This window comes from Centruroides vittatus, unplaced genomic scaffold (assembly GCF_030686945.1).
Source record: "Centruroides vittatus isolate TY-2023 unplaced genomic scaffold, ASM3068694v2 contig_401, whole genome shotgun sequence".
NCBI classification, from domain to species: domain Eukaryota; kingdom Metazoa; phylum Arthropoda; class Arachnida; order Scorpiones; family Buthidae; genus Centruroides; species Centruroides vittatus.
In genome coordinates, this window is record NW_027122216.1 from 35,348 (window position 1) to 57,251 (window position 21,904).

Consider the following 21,904-nt stretch of genomic DNA (forward strand, 5'->3'; position numbering starts at 1 on the left):
GAAAAAAATACAAAATAGCACGTTAAACGAGAAATTCGGTAGACCGTGTAATTGAAGTGGGAAAGAGAGATAAAATTATAGATATTATTATATATATTTTCAAAACTTTCCATTAAACATTAAGAGGGTCTTTTATCATGCTTATCACAGATTTGGCTAAAACTTGAATCAACTAGTCGGGTGGTTAAAAGTTGAATCTAATTTATTTCTACTAGACCGAATATAATAGTTACTGAGGCTCCAAAATAACGCAAAACGAAGAGAAATCGTGAAATACTATAGATTTCTATACTACGATTATGATTGCATCAGGTAGATAAATCATCAGATATCAATCAATGCGTCAAATTTAAAACGTCATGCACCATTGTTGTTTTAATCTTTATTTCCTAAAATTTTTGTTAGATCATTTGATTCCGTCATATAAATAGTTTATTTACTCAATAGACATTTAGATTATATCTGGTAAATAATACCTGATTACATGTGACATTAAACAACTTATCTATTTTATATGTTTTTATCTATATTCATGAAGTAGAAACTTATGATAGCCCCCATCTGCATCCTTTATCTGTGATGAGACTATCAGAAATAAAATAGATCTATAGGTAGATAATAAAATATTACAGTAGAAACTCTATTTAATTCGAAGAAACTAAATTATTATTCTGTTTAACTATTAAAATTTACAATTTTAAAAGTTAAACTATATCAAAAAATGAGAACTTTTTATTCCAAATGTTGCAATTTCACTAAACTGTTTTTAAATGTAGCTTATAATATGGTTAACATTATATAATAATGTATTATAAAATAATATTACGTAATTACATTTATTTCTTTATTACATTAATATAGTTGCATATTAAAGTTCGTGTAGGAATATTAAAGCATAGTTCTTGCAAGTAAATGTATACTGAGTATATTCAAATTGGAACTTTCGATAAACTTTTTAAATTTTTTTCGTAATTTGAAATTTATTTTAGTTTAAACATGATTTTATTTAATAAATTGTATATCCGTATTTTCGAAATAAAATTAACTTATAAAGGAAAAACATTTATAATGAAATGATAGATACAGTATTACTACTCTAAACAAAATTTCCCTTCTTTATTTGAAAGATTAAAAAAATATACTTTGGGATCGTCATAAATGAGGCAACGCTATTTTTATACTTTTCAACTACCATCTCACCTCCTGTAATGCAGTCGCGCAAACCCACCCCCAAAATTATGTAACGCATACTTTCGATCAATCCCTTAATTATACCAAGATATAATACATAGCACAGAACGTTAAATTATTTTATTAATTACATGTTTTATGTATAATATAAACAGTACGGTTTGTATGCAATACTTCAAAAACAAAAGTGAATCATTCTGTTATTCAAGGGTTGAGATTCAGCCATACGTAACATTTTTCTAAACTCTCTACCTTAACCATAACAAACATATAACGACCATGTAAACCCACCCAGCCATATCTGCGTTACGTAATTTATGCACTGTCCTTTAAAGAAATCCGACTTTGGAAAATAATAATACAATATAAAATTAATTATACGAGCGTAAGATCATAAAAATATTTATAAACTGAGGAAAATGAAAGGAAGATGATTGGATTTTCCAGAAGATTTGGAGAAAATGAGTGAAAAAGGAACAACTGTCGTTCAAATTAAAGATATATTAGAGCCAATATGGGAAAAAAGTGTAACTCATGAATGTTAAAAAATATATTTCAAATGTAGCTTGTCTTACTAAATTCTATTTTCCACTCTGTATTTTTGTTTTGATGGCATAATGTAACCACAGCTCACCTGCAGAAAATCCACAATTGATCTCCAAAGGGAGGCGAGGGTTTCAACTTTAAATAAAATAGGGCACCTGGTTTAAGGATTACCTTGAAAAACTCGTCTTCTACTGTACTATTTTAGATGCGGTATTTTGCGATTTTGTGGGAAATTGAACATATTTTTAGACCCATCTAAAAATTCTGTAATTAGTCTCGGAAGAGGGAAGGCCTAATTCTTGCAACCGGTGAAAACGAGTAAGGTAGACTATAATCTAATAATCTTAATCTTCGCTATCGTTACTTTTTGCCCGAGCAACGCCGGGCTCATCTGCTTGTTTAAATATAAAATTACTCGAATTTCTACTTCGAATTCTCCGTGGTGCGGAAAAAGATTGTTTTTAATAGTATCAGAAAATCAAAGGGGAAAAAATCTAGAAGTTTCACGAAATCAGAATTTGATACATTCTGTAAATATGAATTAAGCAAGTAGATATTTCTTAAATTGATTCTTAATAGAAAAATAATTCCAATTAAATTTTAATTCGTATAAGTCAGGAAAAATTTCTTATTTGGAATATAAAGAGACTATATATAGTTAGTTTTATGAAAATCAGATCATACATTTTAATCGATAACAAAATATGATTAAGTCATTTTTAATAAATTAAACTGGAATACGGTATTTAGACTAATGGAGGAGCGTTATTGTTTGGAGTGGATGGTGCTCAGTACAGCCATTCGGCTCGCATTCTAACCACAGTAAAAGCTTCAAAATTTAGTTTATTGCGTAAAAAACTTGATAAAAATTGGCAAAAATTAAAACTGCTTTTGATAAGTAGATGAAAATTTTGTTCGTTTTGTTTTATTGATTTTATCCGTATATTTTTATGCATTTCGTGGATGGATCCACACATTTGTAATTGACACGGGCTTTATTTCATCTCTTAGGTTCTGCTTGTTGATATAATGTACTGTACAATATTTATTAATTACAATGAAAGAAATCGAAAAATTACCATTGTATTACGAAACTATAGGTTACATTGTAAAAGAGATAATCGAGAACTTTAGTAATTACATTTTTTTTTACAGAAATAATAAATGATAGAATATTCTTTCGATAAAATATTACAATCTCTTTCCTGTTAATATAAATCTTTGTTTTTAACGCTGTAAAACTTGAACTTGAATAACTAGTTATTTTACATTAATGCATTAGGACGGAATGAATGTGAAGGTTTTTTAAATACAATAAAATAGTTTTATAATTTTAACTAGGTTAAGGACTCAGAATGCATATCTAAAGTATGATATAATAAATATGCAATTTAAATAAATTTTTCCACATTAATGACGTCACAAATTAACGATAAAACAAAATTAAAAAGAATATATTACAATTAAATTTTTTAATTCTGAATTTTCTTCTCTCGTCAATTAAATAACGATTTTTAAAAATGAATTAATATATAATTAACATTTAATTAAAAAAATAATTCGATAAATGCGTTTTATATATAGGCTAAGTTTCTAAATAAAATTTGAAAAAATTGGTGGTTTTAATTAATGTAATATTGTTATGGCACAAATTTATGGTTAAATAAAATAATAATTTTTAATATAATTATAATAATATATTGGTATAATGTAATTATAATGAATACGTTTCAGAAAAGTTGAAAGTATGGTTTTTAAATTTTAATTAAAAAATTTCACAACCGAAAATATAATAATTTTATATCACAACAGATTCATTTACAATAATAATATTACGAAATTTTTTCATTGTTATAACTCTCATAGAGCAAAAAGTTTCTAGTATAAATTTGAAAATATAAACAAAATTTATAAAAGCATTTGTAAACTAATATCTTATAAATCTTCACTATACATTTTAATCCTTGAATCATCTATTAATTATTTGGAATATTAATTCAAATTCTTTTTTGTTGTTTAACTCTTGGTCATTCTGTGAAATATTTTTAGGTTTATCACTTGTAATAAATTGAAAACACGAAAGAGAAATTTTAAACTGTAAACAATAAATATATAATTAGAGGAATTATATGATCATACATATATAATTACTGTATATAGTCATTAAATATTATCATACAATGAAATTGACAAAATCAAATTAATTTTTATTTTTAATAACAACCAAACTTAAAATTATATAAAATAACTAATTAAATAATTAATATTTCTTGTAATTTAAGAGCAATTTAGATATCACTGGAAGAAAAAAAGAAAATTAATGTTAAAACGCATATATACTGTATCTGTATTATATATAATTTGAAAGAATATTCAGTTAATTTAAATATTTTCATGTTAATAAGTATTTTTATAAAATAATGAATTTTATATTAAATGCAACAAATAGCAAATTTACATATTTTAAATGTGTTAGATGCGGGAGCGAGTTGCACGTTGAGTGAAGCAGCGTTAATACAAATGGCGTCAAATCGGATTCAAATATCTTCTCACTGCAGTTCATTCATTGGCGGCTTTTCTGGTTCCACGTGGCATTCACTCGCTGAATCAAAGATGCACTATTTAAGTTCAAGATGAAATCTTACATAAAACTCTTCTTATTATCATTAATTGAGGTAAAGTAATTATAATTAATTATTTTGATTCTTTTCAATTATGAATAAATGAGCTTCCGAACGTGTTTAAAGGTTACTTTTAACAAAATTTTATCTGAAAAATTTAAATATTTTTATCGTTTTTGATTATCTGTATAATTTTTCTTATCGAATCGATAAAAGTTTTGGGGATTTAATAATCCATGTTTTTGTTTATCTGATTTACAAGCGCTTCTCAATTTAATTCAAAAAAATCAAAACAATCATGTAAGTAACTAAAGAAAAATTAATGGTTTTTTAATTAATTTTTCTTGTAAAGAATAGATTTTTATTTATAATTTGAATTTTTTTAAATGTAATTGATTTATAATTTATCTTTTATTATTGTTGAAATATATTATTTTTTTACAAAATTCACTTTCAATTATTTTTAATAAGAGTAACTTTTTACTATTAGTAATGACAAATTTTATTTTCCTAAATACAGTACTAATAAGTTGAAAATTTTTATTGACAATACTGAGTAACTTTAGAATATTATTATTTAAAATAAGTTTTTTAAATAATTAAATAGCTAAATTGCGAATTAAATTGCTGTTTCATATATTGTTATAAATTAGCAACATTTTTAAAGTATTTTTATTATATATATTATATATTTAATGGTTTTTGTGATATTTTAATTGTGTAGATCTGTGAAGTCATGTATAACAAGACTCTTTTACAAAAAAGCAGTTGAGAATTTTTTCTGTTTGCTTGGATAGAGAGTGTTTTTAAACATATAAAAGTTATTACTAATTATTATATAATTTTAATTTTAAATAGAAGAAATAATTTTTACAATATTAAATCAATAATTATTCAGTTTTGTTTTGAGGTTTATGAAGTACTGAGATCTGAAATTTGAATTTATCTGTTAACCTGTAACTGATATCTAAATTAATTTACTTAGAAAATTGAAGAGATTGAATAATTTTTTTATGAATATTATCCATATTTACCCATAAGATTTCAAATTTTAATATAATCTGAAATATAATAAAAATGAATAGCTCTTCTTTTAATCCATTTCAATTATACACAGGATTTTTTTTTAAAAGTAATCAGTTCACATGTTCTTGTTTCAATTAATTTTATTTTAAGGCCATAAAATATGTAAGAATCAAGATTATGAATTCTGTAATAAATTATGTTGTTCTTAAGCATTGTTGAGCAACTAAAATATTATATAAAGTAAACTTTTATAGTCAGTTGAAATTAATTGTTCTTTCAATTACAGTATAAACTACAGTAAGTAAGTTTCTTTAAATAATACTTATATTTTGATTTTATTTTATATGAGAAATTAAATTAATAGTTTTGTTAGTAATTATTCAGAAATTTATCATTAATAAAAGCAACTTTTGTGTAATTTTATATAATTTAGTTTAAAACTCAAATATGAACATTTTATATAATTATTAAACATTATTATTTTTTTCAATAGAATAGAGACTATAAATGAAACAAAATATGATATAGTATAAGCATTTTAGTGTTGTAATGTTTTTTAGGTTAACAATATATTTTTGCTGTCATATATCAAGTGGAAATATAAACTATTTAAATATATCTAGATTTTAATGTATATAAATATTTTTATTGATAATTTCAATAATAATAATAATTAAAATATATATAAATGGTTTGCTGTATATGTAGATAATATGACGAATTTAGCCTCTGTAATCCAAATTATACTTGGTAGACCAAGTCTACCAAGTATAATTTGGATTACAGAGGCTAAATTCGTCATATTATCTATAATAATAACTTGATGATAATTTTGATCAGATCATTTTAGTAAAAACTTTTTATTAACTTATATCTATTAAATGAGAAAGTTATTTAACAAATAAAAGCTTTAGGACAATCATTTAATTTATTATAATTTTTAAAACTAAATATAATGAAGTAATTCTTATCACTCATAATGGAGACTTAATAAAATCTTAAAATCTACAGCAAATAATGTAAAAAATATATATCTGTAGATTTATGCCTGTGTAATTATAAATAATGAAATATAATAATTATTAATAATTATTCATTTAAACATCTGACAGTTTATAAATTATTTGTTATAGATTTTAAGATTTTTATTATGCTTTGTTTCTTTTTAACAATCATGCATTGAAATACCATATAAAGAAGCTTTTGATATATTATAACATTTGCACGATTTATACAATCTGTAACATTTAACCTTTATATTCATTAAAAATAGATAACAAGCCCTAATTTTAAAATAATATAAAACACATTTTCAGTTTAAAATATATAAAAATCAAAAATAAACCATTATTTTTTCCTTTAGTTAGAAATGATAAACTAAAGACAAATTTTATTTATATTAACAAACTAAATATATTTAATCAGTTCTAGTAAAATTATTACAGTTTGTATATTATTTTAGCACTTATCAGAACAGGATTCTGTTACTTATTTCAAGATAATATTCACATGTCAACTCTAGATCTTAATTAATGATATAAAATGTAAGAATTGATAAATAAACAATGTAAAGTGTATAGTAATTTATTATTTTATTATAGAATAGGATGTAATAATTTTACTACAGTTTCTTAATTTTTCATGTTGTAAAAGTACTTCCAACACTAAAATATCAGATTTAAAAAATAAAATTGATAAGGATATTAAAAAATAAATCACTAATAAATATCTCTCTTCTGAGATTGGTCAATTTTTTGCTATAAAAATTTTTAATAACACAAGTTTTTAATAAATGTAATATGAAAAATTACTATAGATTAAAAAATTATTCATTGAATATCACTTAATTTTCTTGATTTTTACCAGACATATTTTAACAGATATTGCATTTCCTGTTTTTAATCTCAAGAAAATAAATTATATTGTTAATATTCATATTGCATCTTTTAAATAATATTTTATTCATCTTTCATACAATATTATAATAAGTTATTTATGAAATTATAAATATAATTATAATATATAATGTTCATGTTTTGTAATGAATCATATCTTGTTTAATAATATGTCACCTGTTAATGTTTAAAAATATATCTTTCTATCAGTTCATTATAAATCCTGGATATATAGAAACATTTTATGTTAAGGCATAAGCAAATATTTGTTTGAAAGACTGTATTGAATTATATCATTCAAATGGAGGAAGGAAATTTTTATGTATCTATGATAAATTTGAATTCTTTCTTATAACTTTCTAAAGATGTTTCTTATTCAAGATAAATGATAAATGCAATATTTATTTGTTTTTCTCTTTTGATTTTTGTTATCTCTTTTTTAAAATTGTTGTAGATTCAAGATCACTATAAATATATAATGTTTATAAGCCTATTCAATTACTGATTTTTTTTTTTTTTTTTTTCTTCTGTGTACATAATATTTTTTATCTTATTTACTTTCATGAAATTATTAATAATCAATAAAATTTTTTTTCATTCCATTTGTAATTAATTAAAATATCAGAATTTGAAATTAAATTATAAAAATAAAAATATATTAGTTTAAATTATTTTCAAAAGAGTATAATTGAATATTCTATAACTGATATTTAAAAATATTTTTATAACAAAAAATCAAAAATTGTTTAAATCCTTAATCACACTAAAAATCGCACAAAATCATCAATCATACTTAGGTTGTTTATAAAAATTTACAAATTATTTCTAGAAACATTTTTAGATTTTATAAGTTGTGACCTTTTTAGTTCTGGTTTTAGTACTTTAATCTTTTCTGCACACAAAACTAGAACTACTTAAAAACAGTAACACAAAAAGCCTTTCACACTTTGTACTCAGTGATTTAATTGCTAGAAACAAACGTTTTTGGCTGTGTTGAATGGCCTTCTTCAGGTACAATCTACAATTGTACCTGAAGTACTGTACTTTAATCATTCAATATATGATTAATAAGTGATTAATAAACAAATAATACACCAATATATGTACTATGCTTTATTATTGGGTATTACTTATTAATATAATACATATTTTAATGTAGAGAGTGATATATAGCAGTGTTTTTGAACAAACAATCCATGAAAAAATTTTATTCGTCTTCAGAAAAATATTTTATTATGCTGATGCAGTTGATTAAGGATGACATTTAAATAGTAATATGGCATTGCTCTATGTACTTTGTTATGTACAGTAACTCCAGATATGCTTATTTTTTACACTTATATATGTTTAATTCATAGTCACATGTAATTACTGTAGTTTGCAATGAAAAAAAAGTTGAGAAACACTGATATATAGGATCAAATGACTTGTATGATCAATTACGTCTTATAATTCATTAATTGTGATTCTCACTCCTCCTGTCAGTAGTCAGTAAAAAGAAGATAATATCCCCAGTTTAGTCTTAATGATGATATATTATGTGTTAATAATTGTTAACAATAAAATAACAATCAACTTATATATACTTAGTATACTTAGTGATGTATATTTTGATTCATCTCAAAGAAACAGAAAAAAATTATATCTAACATATTTAGTTTCATTGTTAATTTAATTGAGCTGCAATTTTGAAAAAACTGTAGACCTATAAATTCCAACCGTCATTCTTTTGCCTATCTGGCTGTCTCTTCTTCCTTAATCTCAAGAATGGAATTAGACAGATGAAAGTCAAGACCAGATATGGAAAGCTTAGGGACAGGAAGTTCCAATTAACTATATAAGAACTTCCAGTTTGGACTGGAATTCACGTTATTTCGATTCAAAAATTTTCCCATAAAAGGAGTTAGATAGATGACTGGCATGACTGTATTGCTAACATGAAAAGTATGATGTGCAGGGGCAAGTCACTACTAATTTGAGGTGGAGAACATATATTTTAAATTAAATAAATTAAAAATATGATTAAAAATTCCAGTCCAACATTGTGACTATGTTACAATAAAATAATTGCTATTTAATTAGTTAGATGCTTTAGTTACAAATTAGTTACGAATTAATGAAATTTAAAATCATTTATATTATTATTTATGAAAAATAATTTATAAAAGTTAATATATTTTTTTTATGATTCAGTGTTATATTTTTATTCTTAAAATTTATTTGCTAATAATTTAAGTTATAAATAAAATATTAAAGCTTTTAATAAAATATTTAGGGACGATTACAGTGAAGAAACTCCCATTCTTTCCACCATGTCAACAACTAAGAAAAAAGTGAAAATAATCAGAACAATAAATTTGTTTTTATCATTTTTTGGTTTGGTAAGTAATAAAATTGTATATTTAAAATAAGTTTTTAATTTTAATTTTGTATAAAGGATATTTATTATATATTTACCAAATTTTTCAAGGGGTGGATAGAGGCTTAAGCCCTCCCCATTGACACAAAAGAAATTTTTTTTTAAAATTTATTTGTTAAAATTTAAAATTTGTTGAAACTACAAAATGTTGTTTTTTTAAAAACATTTGTGATGGCAAATATGGCTTATTGCACCATGTGCAATATAATTAATTGTCTTGCACTTATATGAATAATTATAAGGACCTTTTATTTACATTTAAAAATTTTTGAGTTTGCCCCCCTTTTGGTTCTTCTTGATGTGTCACTGTATTCATATATTTATACATTTACATATACATATATGTACAGTACTTTCTATATTTTAAATTTACAGATATAATTTTAATTCATTATAATTTATAAGTTATATTGAATTTTCATATGCATTATGAGATGTAACAATTCTTAAGCATAACTGTATGTACAGTTATAAGTAATACGTATAGTTATGCTTGAAAATGAATGAATCGTTCCATATACAAAATATAATTTACTTAAAAAGCACAGCTTTTATTATATATTATTATTAGATAACTAAATTAGGATTATGTAAGTTGCATAATTATTTATAGCATCCTATATTACTTGATAAAAGTTTAATCTTGACAGTTCTTTCAGTCATATGATTTTTATTTTGAAAAAAAGATTGTCTAACACAAATCTATAAACATCTGGCAGAATATCACAGTTTATAATTATACACATTAGTAATTTATTTTTAGAATATCTTTAAAAAGCACTAAGAACATCTAAAAGTAAAAGTTATATGAATGTCATACTATATTAGTCATTTATTTCATTATTGAGAGCAGTATATTAAAATTAATTACAAGAATTTGTAATGAAATATTTACAAAATTAGAACTTGGACAAAACAAAATATGATATACTGATTTCTGTAAACATTCTATTGTTATTCTGCATTTGATTTTACATAAACACTGAAAAGATGACTTAAAAACATTTTGTGTTAAACTATTTTTAGTAATCTTAAGTAAACAGTTTTTGTTTATTGAATATTGTATGGTGCAAGTTTCAAATATTTTCACAATAAACAGTTTTCAAAACAAATAAAAAATATAAGATTTGAAAGTAAATTACTTTGGATTTTCTTAATAAACTTTCCATTAAAATAATTAACACTTCTCAACAAAAGTATTGTTTTGAATATATAATTTGGAGACAAGCTTGTTAACAAAATCTCTTTTGATGCCATATTAAAATGTGTTATACAAGATGACTTTTTATTCTGGGAATAATTTAATTATCTGCTCCCAGAATGAATTTTATAGTCATATTCAGAAATACAATAAGATTGTTATAGTAGTTTAATTGGTATATGGTTTAATTAGAACTAACATATTAACAAGTATCATAATATAGAAGAGTGTGAATTTAATTTCCACTTAGAATTATATGCATTTATTTCTAGATGTTGAATTTTACATTGTGATATTAGTACAATATATTAATTTATTTGCTTTTGCTGGATATTGCTTTGAGTAAATATATTTTATATGTTGGAATTTACAGTCAAGTTTTGTATTAAGAAATTTGACTGTTTATTTCAACTGTTTCAAATTCTGAAAAACAATTTAAAACTTTTAAGGAATATTAAATCATATTATAAAATTATTTTAAAAATTATCATCACTTTGATGACTTTCAACATTCTTTATAAGCATTCAGATTAATATTTGAATTATTAAATAACAAGAGTAAATAAATTAATAAATAATCATAATTTTGCTTATATACTTATTGACAAAACTAGTATCTATTTTATACTATAGTACATTGTAGAATCTGTTATAAAATTCACCATTTAAAATTGCATGAATTTAAATATTCAGATCTGGTTTATTTATTATCAATTATTTTTGCAAATGCTGATGATGAATGAACCAAGAGGATTCAAAAATATTTCTACAGAAATGAAAATTATGACTTACTGTATTTTGGTCTTATCTCTTCGGTTTCAATGATTATGAAATTGTTTTCCTTGTTTTAAATGATTTTAAATATGATTTTAAAAGTAATATAATATAAAACTGTCAAATAATTACCATTCTTCTTAAATTATAGAGGAAAAAAAACTTAAAAATTGATTATCAACTGTGGGATCTAGAAAATTTAGAACCATTCTCTGTAATGAAGTTAAATACAATAAAAATTATTTTGAACATATTATAATATAACTCAAAATAAATCCTTAAATTTCTTAATTTAAATTTTTATTTAATTTAATAAAAATAAATTAGTAAGACTTTGGATATCCTAAATATTTGACCGAGTGTATAAATAAATCTAATTTATTTATTTATTTTATCATACTCTCATTTCCTATCAGTTTTTAGATATTATTCTCAAATGTATTTATATTAGAGCATAGATGTTGCAACTTTCTAGAACTGAAATAACTAAGTATATCTTATGCAACTTGTGTGTTTGTATGGGTTTTTATGAATTCTTTTAAACAACTCTTAACTCATTTCTTTTACAATGATATGAATTTACATTATTTATTATTAATTTGATCGTTTTGTGATTAACAGTTAACATTTTCTAAGTCTCAGACATTCTCTTCATAAACTTAGAAACATATCACAGACAAAGAAATTATCAAAAATAATTGACATTTTTTGAAAACAAAAATTAATAATTTAATTAACAAAATAATTTTGATTAGAATCTAAAGGATTCTAATTCTCTTTTATCTGATTAATACATATATATATATACATAAGACACAATTTTATTTTGATTTCAAAATATTTTAGATTTTCAGGTTTTTGTCTGATAATGAAATTGATATAAATAATCAGAAGATATGTATAAAAAATAAAACACTGTATTGATAAAAAATAAGTATATACTGGATCAAATGAATTTTAATCTATTGAGATATAAAAATTATTGATTTTATGATAATTTAATTATAAATGTTAGATATAAATATGAAAGTTGTGTGTTGTAAAGAAACAATAGATTAAAAATAAATATTAAGATTATCATAAAATTTCTTCATGTATCACTAATATTCTTTTTATTGATTTAACTCATCTACTAACATTGCAGACTTTGTATCAGTTTTTGTATATATACAGAAATTGCTTATAGTAATTGAAAATCCAAATTGTTGGTTTGTAAAGAAGTATGTAGCCAAAAGAAATTGCAACTAGTCAGCCTTGGAATTTTGTAACTGGATACAACAAATAAAAAGTGAATAAATATAGTTGTGACTTCTTTTGGCCAGATTCTTCTTTTTGGATTTAGATCAACAATTTGGATTTTTAACTTATAGCATATAAAAATCTCTACAAAAACTTTCTTAAAATTAACAACATACAATTTCAAGCATTCAGAAATAAATCAATTCTATTAATAATAATAATAATAATAATAATAATAATATTATTATTTTTTTAATGATAATTTACATTGTGTTTTATTAATATTGAAAGAAATGGATGGTGAAAGTGGATTGATAGTGTTGATTTCATACATTTTGTTTTCTGTATTTCCATACTGGTACGTTTTATCAGACTCTATATTTATGGCATTTTAATTGCAACTATTCTGACTAAACTATTCTGATTAATTTTTTTTTTTTGAAAAAAAAAACATTTTTAATATTTTAAAACAAAATGTAGAGATGCAAGTTCCAGCTTTGCAACAACAATTTTGTTTTTCTCTTTCTGATTATTATAGCAATTACAAAATGGCTAATAGGATTGTTATAATTTACATTAAAAGATTATGTAATTTTCTAAGTTTTATTATAATTTGTAAATGTTCAGAGAGTAATATTGTATTTTGAAAATTTTAGGTTTATCAAAATGAATGAAAACTAGAGAAATTTTTAAAAATAGGTTAAATTACTATTATTCTTTCATAGAGGAATAACAAAAATTTTTATTTACTTATAATGATTGTAATTAAAAACTATAATTTTTAAATAAATATGATATGATCACTAATCAATTTTGAGTTTTTCTTGTGAACAATGTACTTTCTTTATTTCAAAAATTTAGTCAACGAAATAAAAATTTTCTTTTATTTAAGGGTATGTGTGTGTCCATTCCTGGACCAACTCTTCTAGAACTTCAACGCACTGTGAATACTGATTCTGAACATATCAGTTTTATTTACATTGCTCGATCAAGTGGCTATCTGTTTGGATCTATTGTTGGTAGGTTTTTGAATTTTTATTACTATGTTCGATTAAAAATTTATATTTTTATTACATAATCTGAACAGTTCTAATTTTTAAAATAAACAAAGTTCACTTTTTACGTTGTTATACATCAAATAAATTTAATGATCTAATTTTTGAATTGAAGATGAGATGACAGCCCAAAAGTTTTAAGAGTTATTTATAAATGAATAAATTTGATACTTTGTAAAACAAAAATTGGATTTTGTTTTAAAATTTCAATATTTTAAACATACACAAGTGGTGTATGAATTGTCATATCACTTGCTTTTATATAACATTTATTATTGACAAAATTGAATACAAAACATATCTAAAATGAATTATAAAAGCCTGAAGATTTTTCATTAATGAACTACTTGTTCAATATGACATTTATATGTTCTCACTAGGGTTTCTCAAACAAGATCCCGGGATCCCGGTTGTTTTTTTAACCCAGGAAATCCTGCAAATTGCTTAAAAATTCACTTTTTTCTTATTTTGTGTTAAGGTTGAGAAAATTTTGCAAATAGAAAGTATAATTAACTCATAAACTGTCAGAATACATTTGTATTTATTAATTTTAAACCTACTTACTGGTTTTTTAAATTTTTGCTCACTATGGCATGTCACAAATGGTCAATAATCAATATGTAGCTTACTCGTGGCAGGACTGAAAATTCTTTACTTGTCAGAACCTGGAATATCTGGAATATTGTGCTTATGCTGTCTTAATTTTTCACCATGCCCAATAGCTTCAATAACTACGTAACGCCAGGTTGTGCAAATTGGGCAAGGATACCAATGAGTGCGAAGTCTGCAAGTATGAAGTTTTTCTTCATAAACCTGATTATTAAAGACAAACAAACTGCTGAATTATTGGGCTATAAGCTTGATATTTCTATTAAAGCAGCCCAGGTAGACAAATCAAGAATATTAGAGAGCAAAAGAAGTACTACAATCTCAAAAATGAACTAGAAATCTTCCAGGCTACAGGTGAAAAAACACATCTGTCATCTCTTAAATGCATTAAAGACCCATAAGAATTGAATCAGAAAGGGCATTCTTGGTAGCAGGTTTTTCATCAGTTAAATAAGAACCAGATCGAGTGATTGGAGTATTGACAATCTTTGCTTTTTAAAATCTCATTATAAAAATTTACAATAATATTTTGTATTATGTTTTATTTAAAAACAAAAATTACTTTTTAAGTTAGAAGTTTGATCTAAGTTCATTTTTTTTTTGTTTTTTAATTTTCAACTCAATTTAGAGCATTTTTGTTGTTGTGTGCAGTTTCCAGCAAACTTTAATAAATATTTTCTATTTGTGAAAATTTCTACGTAATCCAAAGTAATTTTGGTTAATATATATTTTACACAGCATTATTAATATGATTTTGGAGGTTGCAGAACATATAATTATTTTTTATTTTTTAAAGTCTTGAAATCAAATGATATTTAATTATGTTTTGTATATCTTAAAAATAATTCTATCCCGGGACAAGCAAAAGACCAGGAAATGAGAAACACTAGTTATCACAACTTCTTGGAGACATATGGTCTTGGTAACCATTCAATGATACAAATCTTATTGCAGTTACACCACATGATTTTGGCTATGATTTGCAATATGATTTCTGGACTCCCAAGTTCTCTTTCAGTAAATCCCAGAGAAAGAAATTGCATAGATTGATATTGATGTTGTGGGATTGACACATACTGCTATCATGAATCTGTCAGTATATGGTATAAAAATGAGTCTAGGAGAAAATATTTGGAGGAACAATTTTTAGTTTGTGTAATAAAACTTTTATATATTGTTTATTTTATTAGTTTCATATAGTTCATTTTAAATAATCATTAATTTAATCAACAGAAAATGTAACAGTATTGAAAAGTAATGATATGATATAAAAATAATGATTTAATTACATACATGCTGGATGAATTAATACTAATTAATAAATCTTCAAGTTATTCTTTTTTTAATTGTTTCAACATTTTCTTTTAATGTCAGTCAATAAAACCAGTATTTCCAATTTGGCAGGCTAGATGGCTGATGCAGTTACTGTGTCAGCTTACCACTCTGGGACTAGAGATTAAATTCGGATGGAAATTTTTCAATTGTAAGCTGTCCAGGATATGTTAGGTCATGCCCCTTTACCAGTTGACTGTCTCATTTTGAGGCAAGCTGAATCCTTGATAGGCTGGAAAAAGGCATTCTTAGTGTGTACAGAATAGAAGAATGAAAATGAAAATGTCTTGTTTACTTAATTGACTGATAACATCAAGTATGGTATCATTATCAGTACAGTATATTCAAGTTCCAAAGTGATTGTAATAATAATTTTTTTATTTAGAATATAAGGTTCTACCTTATATTCTAAATAAAAATTGATTTTAATCTATATAATTTTGATATTGATAAATTATATTATATCTAAAGAAATATTTTAATCAAATTTGATGAAAATTCTATTTGTTTTTTAGCTGGAGTTCTTTTAGATCGATTTCGCAAACAGCTCATTATAGTTTTTAACTGCTTGTTGATAGCCATATCAATTGCTGCTATACCTTGGTGGACTAGACTATTACCTTTAATTATGAATTTTTTAATTAATGGAATAGCTATGGGAGCTCTTGACACTGGTAAGGAAATTGATACTTAATTTTACATTTATAATTAATAGTATTTGCCCATCTTTACTATATATAAATATTATCTGCAAATACTTGAATACTAGAGAGTAATATTCAAAATCTTTAAGTATTATGTTGATTGGACATATTCATAGTATTTGAATTTTTTTAATGTCATGTCATTTGTTGTACAGTCACAATAGCATATCCAGAAGTACCCAACAAAGTGACTTTATCATTTCATTACCACTGTAATATAATTTGGGCTTCATTTTTGAAATAACTAATATTTATCTGTTTTAAAGTTATAAATATTTTAAATTTTACTGATAAGAATTAAAGGATTAAAAGAATTACAGATAAAACATTTTTTACAAATTATTTTAAGATTATTTACATATGAAAAAACTTTTTACTAGATAATAATTTAAGAGTGGGTTTATACCTTTTTGTCTTTAAGTTTGCAATAAACATTTCAATTAACTCTATGTAAATATATAACTAATCAATAGAATTTCAGTTCAAAATAAGGATAGGAATTGGTTATCTAATGTTATTGGTTAACTGAATCTTATATGTTTAGTAAATTCATTATTATTATTTGAAATTAATCTGATCTGATAAAATAAAAACAATAATAATGGTAATAAATTTGAAAAATCCACTTGTCATTCTTAATCCAAAATGTGTCACAATACATTTTATTTTCCTGGATATTATATATAACAGTGGGAAAGTATGGCAATCTGTCAAAAAATGACCGCCCTGAATATTTTTACGTTTTTGGACTCAGGATACCTTGAAATGTTGAGAAATGTGAAAAAATTCAGGGGTAATTTCTATATGTATGGGTGTTTGTGTGCATGTGGGCACAGTTTTGTTCACCTGCTTTGAAGCTTAATAATTCCTGTGCTTTTTGTTGAAAATTTCTGAAATTTTGTAGGGAGATTTGTTTATTGGGGAATTGATGCTATTAAATTTTGGTGATTAAAGATTGAGGGGTGGGGAGATAATGGGGGTTAGACTTAATGACAACTTTACTTGTTATTAGCATTTACAATTTTTTTTTGCCATTTATAATAGTTAAAAATATAAAAAGTTTTTAAAATAAAATATGATAACAGATGGTGCCACTAAATGTTGCCAAGAAAGTTAAGCAACTCATTGCTGGATTTTGGATTAAGAACAACTGGTGGATTTTTCTAATTTATTACCAAGACAAATAAAATATAAAAAATACATATAAAATAAATTAATTTTTGATTTTATTACTAATCTTATGTAAGTTAAAATTTTTAAATAAAAAATTTCAACACAAATAAGAATAATCACAAAAAAAAGTAATCAGTTAATGATTTGTTATTTTTAAGAATTTTTTAATTCTTAGTAGAGTAAGATATTAGCAATAGGACTACAGTATTTGTTTTATTCGCATTTAATATTACATATGATTACATCAAATAATCCATTTTGGTTGTAGATTGTTTAAAATTTGTTGTAGGTTAATGTCTCTTCACATCTGGTTTGAAAATATAAAATCACTTAAAACTTATTAAGAAATATTTTCTAATAAACAGTATTTTGTTATAGTTTCTGTTATAAAATACTTTTCATATATAAAAGGTTTTTAAATGTATTAAGGTAGACCTATGCTTCTTTACTGGGGAAAATTTTAAAAAATTAACTATTTTGCTAGTTTAAAATTTTTTTTTGCTACTTCAAATTATTTATCATACCATGACCTATATTAATTTAATACTTATTCATAAAATTTTAAATGGATAAATTTTAATACATATTTTAATTATAGTTAGTTAACTTATCTTAACAGTATCGAATTTTAAGTAGGCCTATATTAATGTTTTCAATATTTTAAATTAATTTTTTTTCTATTTAATAGGTAACAATGTATACTGTTTGGATATCTGGAAAAAAGAAAGTGGCCCCTATTTACAAGCATTACACTTCTTTTTTGGTCTTGGAGCATTTGTTGCACCATTAATAGCAGAACCATTTTTACCTGACAGCAGCAATAATCATGAAAAAAATTCTACACAAAATTCTACTTATTTCACAACTGTTTATTCAGAAGTAGATAATCATTCCACTTCTAATTCACCAAATGAAGCTAGGCATTCTATTCATTTTCCATATGGAATTCTAGGCTGTTATGTTCTTTTTGTGGTAATTTCTCATATTATTGCTCTTTGTATCTGGCCAAAAGAGGAAAAGACTGATAGAAATGAAGCTACAAATAACATTCACAAATCAAACATTCCTTTATATTCCACCATTATTTCTTTAACATCATTATTTATGTGTATGTATTCAGGTTTAGAGATTGCATTTGGGCAATTATTAACTACATTTGTAGTAAAAGGTGATCTTCATTTATCAGAATCTACTGGGTCCTTTATGACATCTGTATACTGGGGTACTTATACTTTTGCTAGGGCATTTTCTATATTTTTAGTCACTTGTACAAATTTAATTTGTCCTATACTAGTTGATCTGGCATTGTTTATAGGTGCAGGTGTCTGTTTATCACTTTTTGGAGGTTCTTCGGAGACAATGTTATGGATCGGGATAGCTGTTCTTGGCTTTGGTTTATCGTCTGTTTTTCCCTCAGTGCTTGCATGGTTAGAATTTCATATCCCACTTAACAGTAAAGTTGCTTCACTGTTTATTGTTGGAGTATCTTTGGGGGAAATGGTGGTACCATTGTCAATTAGCCATTTCATTGATAAACATTCCATGGCTTTAATGTATGCAACTTTATTGTTAGGTTGTGGATCTACATTATTGTTTATAATGTTATGGTTACTTATAATCAGATATAAGAAAACTGAAAAGATTGAAAAGGAAAAACTCGGTCACTTATCTACATCTCAAGAAAATATAAATTAAATAATTTAAAATTACGAAATCAATTTATTTAATTTTAGTTTAATTATCACAACATTATAATGTAAAATGTTTTATAAAATATACACAGAACTATAATAAAATATTAAATGCTTGTGCATATAATGTATAATTTATAAAAACAAAATTCATCGGTCTATTTTTATAACTAAATACAAATATTAAACTTTAAAAGAATAGAATATTTTAATTTAAAAAATGAAAAATTGGATGTATGTTTTAAACACGAATAGTAAATAAATTTAGGACAATCCAATTGATCAGATCTGTGATTTTTGAAGGGAGATGGTATTATCCCACTTCAAACCCAATTAAAATCAATCATGTAATTATTCTCAAACATGTCGATGCAAACTAATCAATTATGCATTTTCAGACTGAAAAAATGTTTAAATTATAATGTACTGTACTTGATGTTGTATAGATATTGTATAGTATAACAGTGCTTAATTTTATATGTACTGTATGCTTTTATATATTTACATATTTATTGGAAAATATTATATGCAAAGATTTTGAAGATATAGCAATAAAAGAATGAATATTTTTGACAATTGCTAAGAATGTAACATTTATAAAAAGCATTATAAAATATCTGAAAGGTTATAAAAAAAAGTGTAAGTCTAAATATTTACAATCAAAAAATTTTCTGATGTATATTTTATTGTGTTTTTGAATAAAATGTTATTGTGAACTCAGTAAATTTTAATAATCCTGATTTTATTATAATCGTTGTAAAATGAATTTGTAAAATGAATCGTTGTAAAAGACATATGTTAACATTTAAAAACAAAATAAGGTTCTATTTTATATTTTTTCCTGAAAGTGTTAAAGGAATACTTTATTTGTTTTTGCATTTTCTGAATTTACCAGTAATAGTCAGTTTACTTTTGATTTATTGTTTAGGAAATAAAAGAAAGCATTTGTTGTTGTTTATATCTAAAAAACATCTTGTTTTTTTTTTAAATATAAAATATTTTTACTAAAATTGCTCGAGCAGCTTTGACAGCTTTGCAATCTTGATTGAAAACAAAGAGAATCATTTTCGAAAAGGCTCATTTTTGTCTACTTGGCATACTCCATTGTTGTATGTCTCAAAAGAGGTCAAATTAAGCAAATTTCAAAATGATAAACAATACTTATAGAACTATTTCACAAAGAAAGAAAAACACAAAACATTATGATAAAAATATTTTTGTGTTAATTCAAATAACATAGATAAATTTGATCATTTTATTACAAACAACTCAATATTACAATACATGCATCCTGGAATTTTGATATAGATATTGGAAAAATATAAAACATTTAAATTGATACGAAAATTTAAATTTATTGATAATGGCATAAAGAGAGGATTTTCTGGTCATCATTCAACAATGCAAGCTGGAAGAAAAAGTTTGTTTTTATGCCAACATTCATATTCAATTTTATTCATTACAACATTTTAGCAAATCGATATTTCATAATAAAATCAATTTGATGTATCATTATATACATATTCAAAAATTTTTAAAAAATATGCGATTTATGAAAAATTATGCAAAATATGCTTTTTATTAACTAGCATTAATCCTATTTTTACAATAACAATATTTCACCATGTTCTGGATAGCAATTGGAGGTACAGTACCTGTACTTCAATTAATATATGAAATATGCACTTTTCGTTTTGATCTCTTTAATAATAATAATAATAGACTTCAAAATAAAGGACAAGAACATCTTGCTTAACTCAAACTAGACTTAAACATATTTTAAAATATCTTACTTTTAAACGTTTTTTAGATTAAATTATCTCAATCAAACTTATTGCAGATTTGAAACGTTGCTACTTATAAATTTATTTTCAATGTTAATGTTTATTATTATTTTTATTGTTGTCTAGACCAGAAATTATGACATTTAAAGTTACTTTCTTACAAAAAGCAATCCTGCTTACTCATACCTTATTACAATTACATTTAATAAAGCCTTAACCTCCAAACTTAGGTGGGCCCCATTCCCCTACTCTCCCCTAAGGGGCCGTCCATAAATTACGTAAGATATTTTGGGGTGGGCGGGGTCAAGATTTCTTACGATTTCTTACTTGGGTAGGGGGGTAGTAGAGCTCGTCTTACGTAATATTATTATTTTTATTTTGATCTCGTTGAGTGGTAGAGTTTTGAATTTGTCTTCAATTTGACGGTTTCTATTAAGAACGCTGGTTGTCTCGTGTGACGTGATAGAATAATAACGCTAGCAGATTTACTCTCTACACATTTTTTTATCATGGGAGAAAGGCCGTGTGGTGGTTTCTCTCTCTTGTTTTTTATTAGAATAAGTGCACTTAGAATAAGTTCTTAGTGTTATACTCCTATGGGTGTATAACACTAAGAGTACATAAACCGAAATACATGATACAAA

The 21,904-nt window shown here is 24.0% G+C and overlaps 1 protein-coding gene across 1 annotated transcript; it reads left to right on the forward strand.

The window, feature by feature from the left end:
• Window positions 1-4,249: 4,249 nt before the first annotated feature.
• On the forward strand, window positions 4,250-20,190 carry LOC136976549 (sodium-dependent glucose transporter 1-like). Its single transcript, XM_067271882.1, has 5 exons — window positions 4,250-4,412; window positions 9,555-9,660; window positions 13,805-13,931; window positions 16,424-16,582; window positions 18,474-20,190. Exons 2-5 carry the CDS (start codon window positions 9,592-9,594, stop codon window positions 19,478-19,480), a joined length of 1,362 nt encoding a protein of 453 aa, XP_067127983.1. The 5' UTR covers window positions 4,250-4,412; window positions 9,555-9,591; the 3' UTR covers window positions 19,481-20,190.
• Window positions 20,191-21,904: the final 1,714 nt, after the last annotated feature.